Here is an 8,006-nt window from a genome sequence, read left to right on the forward strand (position 1 = left end):
GATGTTCTCCTCTTTTCCTGAGGGAAGGGATTTGAATGTTGGTAGCACTGCAGCAAAAGCGGGGAAAAGTGACGTTAGGACCTTCCCTCACAACCCCTCGTGGGAGCTGAGATCCCAGGGAGCGCTCCCAGACCACTCCAGGGAAGTTTCCCAAGATGTTTTTGCTCTTTTGGTAGCAGCTCTGTATTCCTGGATCCACTTGAGACTCCTCTGAGGATCTCCCTGAGTTTTTCCATCCCTCGATTTTGACACTCGATATCCTGGCCAGCAGCTCCAGACTCCTGCAGGAAGCTGCCTGTGATGATTTTCCTCCTTTTGTGAAACCTGCATCTTCCAGGATCTACCTGAGACTCCTCCCAGGCATTTCCTGGAGTCTTTCCAGCAGCTGAGATCCCAGGTCCCGGCCCCTGGCAACTCCAGGGAAGCCACACCTGGGAATTCTCCAGTACAAAGGGAAGCACGTGGTGCCAGGGACAGGTTTTTAGCATCCCTGGTGCACCTGATGACAAGGGCCCTGCAGAGGTCTGGCTGTGCCTCAGCAGCACGTGGCTGCTGGAGCAGCTGCTCGGGGCCTGAGTCAGCTTTATTTTAACAGCTGTGAGTGACACCGAGTGTAAAAGCAGCTCCTGTGTCTGCTGCTGCAAATGTTTTGTGTCTGCAGCTTCCAGGCTCAGGGTTATGCCTTGGACTTCCCAAATAAGCAGGTTGTCAGGGGAAATGACCATCAGGGACTGTCCCTTCCACCCAGATAGAGGCAAACCCCAATTTTAGTGCCTGCTTAGGTTGGCAGTGGCTCTATTAATGCTGCTTGATTTCAGCACTGTGGTTTTGGCTGCTTAATATAGTCCCTGTGTCACCTCAGGTTAAATGTACCAAAATAATTGGGATATTTTGGCTGGGTACCATGGTTTTGGCTTCACCAAAATAATGCTTTGAGATAATTCCACCCCAAGCCACAGCCTTCTTCTGGACTTCTAGCTCTGGGAATCCCACAGCAGGGCAGGCAGGCAGCTCTGCTGCTCTCCACCACAGCTTCTGAGTTGTTAGCCAGAGAAAAAAAAAGCTTGGAGGATGCACAGGGAGGAAAAGAGTGTGAAGTGCATGTCTTGGATAAGCACTGAGTGGTGCTGCAGGGAGCTGGGAAGGAAAGGGAAGGGGCAAAGCCAGCACCAGCCATGGTCCTGCAAAATCAAGCTGGTTTTCTGCTCTTATTGCAAAAAGAAATAAATCAGTATTTCATAGCTGGGTCCAAGTTTGCAGCAGGGCCACTTTTGGCCCCATATAAACCCAGAACAAAACCCCCATTGATTCAGCAGGGGGGAGATTTCATTCTGGGTAAGTAGATGCTGTGTAAACACAGATATAGGAACTTCCTGGAGTGAGACACCCGACAGAAATGTTCACCAGTGCACCTTTGTGCCCAGCCAGGCTGCCTTGGCAGCAGCAAAGGGGGTGTACTTCCCAAATCTCCCACTTGACACCTGCAAAACATCCCTAAAAACACACAAACGGCTCCACAGCCCCTGCAGCTGATTCCCATGGGCAGCTCTTGGAATCACAGAATGGTTTGCCTTGGAAGGGAGCTTAAAATAATGCAGTGCCACCCCCTGCCATGGGCAGGGACACCTTCCACCAGCCCAGGTTGCTCCAAGTTTATCCAACCTGGCCTTGGACACTTCCAGGGATCCAGGGGCAGCCACAGCTTCTCTGGGAATTCTATCCCAGGGCCTCCCCACCCTCCCAGCCAGGAATTCCCTCCTAATATCCAACCTAAACCTGTTCTCTTTCAGTTTGAAACCATTCTCCCTTGTCCTGTCCCTCCATCCCTTGTCCAAAGTCCCTCTCCAGCTCTCCTGGTGCCCTTTTAAGTACTGGAAGGGGCTCCACAGCCTCCCTTGCATTTCTCTGGGCAAACACCCCAATTTTCTCCATCTCCCCATATTCCCATTTCTCTGTTTGGACCGTTGGCCTGTGGGGTTCAGAATTTACAAACCATTTCCAGTGTGGTGGCAGATGAGGTGAATAACAGGTTTATTTCATATTTAAATTCAGTGGTGTCTGTGGTGCTGATGGTAAACAAATCATGTTGGTTTTTTTTGATGCTGTTTTTTTTTTTTTTTTTTTTTTTTTTTTTTTTTTTTTTTTTTCTGAGGGACCAAACACAACAGGCAAAGTTTTATTCTGACTGTTCAAAACCGCCAACAGGGGACAGGAGAAAAAAAAAAAAAAGGCCCCCTCTGAGCACAGAATTTGGAGTCATTCAGGCTTTTTGCAGCTCGAACACCTGCAAAAATCTGATGAGCAGCAGTTAACTAATGAAGGGTCAGATTAGATTTGGGGCACTCAGGGGCTTCAGAGATAAGAACAGCAAGAGCTGGCCCTAATTTTTAGCAGCTGAAGTTTGGGAATGGAGGTGGAAGTGGGTGTGTGTTGCATCCTGCCCAGGGATGCAGCCAACCATGTTATTAAAATGCAGGGGACATCCTGGCTCTGGCAGATGCCCCAGGGAGATGTTGTGAGAAGCTGCAAAGATGGATCAAACTGATCATTTGGCCTGGTTTAATACGAGTACACGAGCACTAAAAAGTAGGAGCTGGATGAAAAAAGAAGCCCTAATCTTTCTTGCTCAAACCTGGAATTCTCTCCCTAATGTAACAGTAATGGCTGTAATGTCATTTGTGTTGCATTTGTGCAATGCATTTCGTAGCTTTCCACCTCTACCTTTTGTCCTTGTCAGCACAGACACTTCTTGGCTCCTTTCCTTTTCTTTCCTCTTCCTTTTATCTAATGATTCACCGCAACAATTCTTTTTTATTTTTTTTTAAAAAAGCAGCAAAAGCAAAAAACCACTGAACAAATCACATGGCACGTCTGCCATCAGCAGAACAAATCCCAAAAGCAAAAAAGGCAGTGATTGCATCAACCTCATCCCTTGGCCTGAATTCCCTTTCCTTCCTCCGTGGCCAAACTCCTGAAGCTTTAACTCCATTTTTTCTCTCCTCTGTCGGGATGAACCTTCCCCAGTGGAATCAATCAGTGGCTCTGAGACAAAAAGTGAGTTAAAATGAAACGACAGGTTCAAGTTGTGGCCTCTCTTCCCCTGTGCTGTGTCTGTTCTCACTCCCTTCTGCATCTGCCTGTGCTACCACTCATATTTTAAGTGTTCCTTCCCCTTCCTCCAGCCCCAGCTGATCATGACACTGCTCAGGGATGACTAAAGCTGCTCACAGCAGCTTCATGTGACCATGTTGTCACTCGGGGAGTCATTTTTTTTCCCCCCTTGGTTCCTCTCAAACATTCCCAGGGCCCTCAGCTCACGAGCCTATTGCTCCCTCTAGAGCCCTTCCCAGCTGCTCTGGAGGACCACTGGGACTGTGGGAGGTGGGAACTCCCTGCTCCTTCTGCTTCCAGACTCTGGGATGCAGGTGGGATGCAGGTGGGATTCAGGCTCCAAGTTCCTGTATTTCAGGCACAGCACCATCAGGTGCTTCCTTCTTGGAGGCTGATTGTGGAATCATGGAATGGTTTGGGTTGGAAAGGGACCTTCAAGATCATCCAGTGCCACCCCCTGCCATGGGCAGGGACACCTTCCACTGGCCCAGGTTGCTCATTTCCAACATCAGGTTGATCTTCACCTCCCAGATCAGATTGATCTGCTCATTTCCCACATCAGATTGATCAGCAACCTCATTTCAGGTTGATCAGCAGCCCTTCTGAGCTGCTCCAGAGGACCACTGGAATCGTGGGAGGTGGGAACTCCCTGCTCCCTCTGCTTCCAGCCTCTGGGATGCAGGTGGGATTCAGGCTCCAAGTTCCTGTATTTCAGGCACAGCATCTTCAGGTGCTTCATTCTTGGAGGCTGATTGTGGAATCATGGAATGGTTTGGATTAGAAAGGACCTTAAAGATCATCCAGTGCCACCCCCTGCCACGGGCAGGGACACCTTCCACTGGCCCAGGTTGCTCATTTCCCACATCAGGTTGATCTTCACCTCCTGGTGGTCCAGGCATAGTATTGCTGAGCAGGTTCTGGCAGGTGATTTCAGAGAATCCCAGAATTATTTGGGTTGGAAAAGCCCTCCCAGGCCACAAAGTCCCCCCTGTGCCTGATGCCCACCTTGTCCCCCAGCACTCAGTGCTCTGGGCTGGGGGACAAGGTGGGGATTTGGCACAGCTTGGATTCAAAGCTCTGGGAGGTCTTTTCCAAGCTCAGTGATTCTGGAATTCTCTGACTCCAGCTGTCAAATCAGCAATGATTCTTGAGGGCACTCCTGAGAAACCCACCAACATTTCCAAAGTCACTGTTGTATCCCGGCCAGGAATGCTCCTGTTTCCATTTCCATTACTTTTTCTGGGGCAGGGTTCTGACCTTAAAGCTCTTGCAAAAAAACAAACATCACCAAGCAGTTTTTCCCTGCTCTGGTTGGGAGGGAAGAGCAGGTGGAAGAAGTGAGTCCTGTGCTCTGCCCTCACACCTACAAGGCCTTGATGTCTGTGGGAAGTGTTTCCAAAGGCAGAACCCAGGGTCCAACCTCTGGACAATTTAATCCTTGTGCTCTTGAGGTGCCATGTGCCCAATATTAGGATAGCACAGAGAGGGGAACAGTGGCTGAAGTGACTCTTTCCCCCCCAGCAAGGCACAGCTCGGTGTCACCCATCAGCCCTTTCGCCCTTCCAAAGGCTCCCAGGATGGCACAGCAACAACCACAGCTTCCTGGGGCATGGATCACACACCTGAGCTCATTTGTGAGTGGTTTCCCACGGATTTATGGGAATGTTTAACCCAGGGAATCTGTTGGCTCGTGCTGGTTGGCCGCAACTGCCGGGACATCACCAAAATCCTCATCGTGGCTGTCGGGGGCATCCAAACAAGGCCAGAGTTTCACAATGATTTTTTGGGGGTGTTTGGTCCCTCTTTACAGCCACCAGAGAGGTCAGTCCCCAACATGAGCTGTCTGGCTCAGTTTTGTAGGTGCACACACACGTGTAAGTGGATTATGCAAGCGTATTTGAAAATGAAATCTGTTTTATGGTTGTATCGTAACACATTAAAGCAAGGAGGAGAGTTTTATGGTGCTGCTGTCATCCCAAAACAGGTACAGCCATAAAACACCCATTTCCCTGACAATGCCTCCAATCTAAATGTGCCTTTGTCAACCAGACCCATAAATGATGAATAATGCAGAAGTGATAAAACCACTTAATAAAGGCGAATGTAGATGAAACAGAACAACCAGAGCTAAAAAAAAAAACCACCCAGCCAGAATTATTGGTAAGAGCAGTGAGTGACACGGAGGTTTATGGTTATATAGGCCTGTGGTTAACCAGTATGTGGTTAATGAATAGTCTTCTGTCAACAAGAAGTAAGTTAAGTGTCTTCCTGCTCTTGCCAGCTCGTGTCACAGCCTCACACGGGCTCAGGGATTGTCTGTTCTGCAGAAAATCTTGGAAGTTACTTCACCTCCCTCTTCTTTATTCTAGAGACTAGTAGTGTGGCCATGTTTTATCACATTTCACTGTTGTTGTTTGGTTTTTTTCCTGCTTTTATTTCGTATATAGAAACATCTCGAGAGCCTCCTAAAGAAATAAATTCACTACCTGTTCTAGCAGAGTTGTCAGAAAAAAACAAACAAACGACCAAACTGGAAGCAAGATGGAAATACTGCAGATTAGTAAAGAGAATAAAGTGTATTTTCAAGGTTCTTTCAGTCTTAGGGATCTGAGTGTTGTATATAAGGGTAGAGAGAAATTAGATTTTGGAAAGAAGGACTCTGACATTTGTTAAGTCTAATGGGATGGGTGGTAAAGTTTTTTGGAGGGAAGTTCATCAAACCTCATTGCTGATGGCTCATAGAGAGATCTGCTGTGCTGGCAGGGTGAGATTAATCAAGCTGTAAAGCTGTAATTGGTATTTAAAGAATGTCAAGAGCCATCCTGGCTCAGGGGGGATGTAGGACCCAAGAGTGGGTGAGATTCAGGGATCTGGAATCATTTTGGCTTCTGCAGCGATGATTTCCATCCCCAGAACTGCTTTCTGGAGAGGATGTGGAGGTGGGGAGATGTTGGGATTTGTGTTCCAGCTTCTGGGGCTGAGATTCAGGATTCCAGTGGGATTTAGGGATTCCCATCACTGGCCACGGGCTTCCTGTGAGATCCCAGCCAAGACACTTCACCTCCCCACGGCTCCTCACCCCTGGGCTGTGGGGAATGCATCCCAAATTCCCAGGGATGTGCTGAGGACAGTTCCCAGCAGCCCTGGGGGTGTGTGTACTGCCCCTGCAGCCCATCAGCACCAGGGCAGGAGCTGCATCAGGGGAAGGATTGAATTGCAAGGGAATGCATATGGGGAGGGGGGGTAATATTGAAATTTATCCTTATTTATGGAGCTAAATGGAGCAAAATAAATAAATAAATAAATAAATAAAAATAGGAAGGTTTGGAAAGGAACTAACTCAGCACTCAGGAGGGCTGGAGCCAAGTGGTAAAATGAAAGAAGCAGATCTCCATGTGCAACCTCAATTTTCTTACAGGAGTTCCTGGTTATCTAAGTTGGGGTGATGTCCCCTGATGTCTCCTGCTGATACCAATGATTTCTGGCAGCCTCTGAGTCCTCTGTGATGCTGAGAGAACTGTGCTGGGCCTGCTGACAGGCAATGTTTGCACTGCTGCCCATGCCAAGGCTGTCATGAATGCACAGATCAGGGCTGATCAAAGATGCTTTGGACGTCGCTTTTGATATTTAAAAAAAGCCAGAAGTAAATCCAGGGGCAGCAGCACTTTCCCCAGCTCAGAGCTATTGCCATGCACATAACAGTTTGGAAGAGGCCTTCATGGTTTTCTTGCAGAATAATAGAGAAACTAAGCATTATGCTCTGCTGTGTCCTCAGAAATTGTTTTAATTCTCTGTGGACCAGCTGCAGGGATTTTTTTATTATTATTATTTTCCATTCCCTTGTTTCTTGGCATGGCAGCAGCAAATGATTTTTAAAGGGTTCTGGGTCACAATATGGAGTTGATCTCCTGGTGGCCTCGACCACAAAGTGTGGGATTTTACGATCTGAGCACCCAGTTCTCTTTGATTTTCACAAGTGCTGCTGCTCCAGATTCCCGTGGCAGTTCTGGAAGAGTCAGCCACGATTCCTGAGCCTCCCTGAACTACCACCCTTCAGAAAGCACAGATAACATGCCAGCAGTCATGCATATCAGATAAACTCCAACTGCTAGGGGTAACCTCCTTTTTTTTATATATACAAACAGAGCGTAGATCATTTAAATACAAATTAATTCCTTTCCCCTGAAAGCTTTGAGCAGCTGCCATGGATTATACACCCCACTCCCTGGGCACAGCTTTATGTTCAGCTGAAATGTTTCAGTGCCATTCAAGGTGTTTGAGTGAGTGTTGCCAGAAATGAGTTTCTCTTTTCTCAGTAACATCTATTTTTTTGTTGTTGTTGTTTATTTTTGTTTATTTTTCCTGTTGCAGGGAAAAGCTTCACGTTGACAATCACGGTGTTCACCAACCCCCCCCAAGTAGCCACATACCACAGAGCCATCAAGATAACAGTGGATGGACCTCGGGAACCCAGAAGTAAGTGAGCTCAGGATGGCATTTCCAGAGGGATAAGGTGGTGGATCAGGGCAGGGCTTGGTGAAATCCAGCGTTATCCAGTGCACGTGGAACAGGGGGAATGTTTGAAGCCACAGCTATCCTAAGAATGGCTTTAATCATCCCTTCCCAAAGGGATGATTATCTGGTTTATGATTATTTGGTTTATGATTATTTGGTGTCCAGCTGGTCCAGGCCGTGACTTGCATTTTTCTGAAGCACCTCCCCAGAGCTGACTTGGCTCCTAGACAAGAGCTGAGAGGAGGGATGCTGGGAAAAGGTGGGCCGAGGATACCTGACACATCATTTCTTGCTAGACTTGCCTTTCAGATGTTAAGAGGATCTTAAAGCATTGGAAACCAATATGTCATTGATCCGAGCCTTCAAGCTCAGCCACCCTG

At 47.8% G+C, this 8,006-nt stretch overlaps 1 protein-coding gene across 1 annotated transcript in view; it reads left to right on the forward strand.

The window, feature by feature from the left end:
• RUNX1 (RUNX family transcription factor 1) overlaps positions 1–8,006 on the forward strand; it is an 88,054-nt gene that overhangs the window by 14,452 nt on the left and 65,596 nt on the right. Inside the window, exon 2 of the mRNA XM_029964948.1 lies at positions 7,483–7,587. Within this exon, the coding sequence (XP_029820808.1) occupies positions 7,483–7,587 (105 nt within the window). The remainder of the gene's footprint in view (positions 1–7,482; positions 7,588–8,006) is intronic.

Source organism: Manacus vitellinus, unplaced genomic scaffold (genome assembly GCF_001715985.3).
Source record: "Manacus vitellinus isolate BGI_N305 unplaced genomic scaffold, ASM171598v3 scaffold_86_pilon, whole genome shotgun sequence".
NCBI classification, from domain to species: Eukaryota; Metazoa; Chordata; class Aves; order Passeriformes; family Pipridae; genus Manacus; species Manacus vitellinus.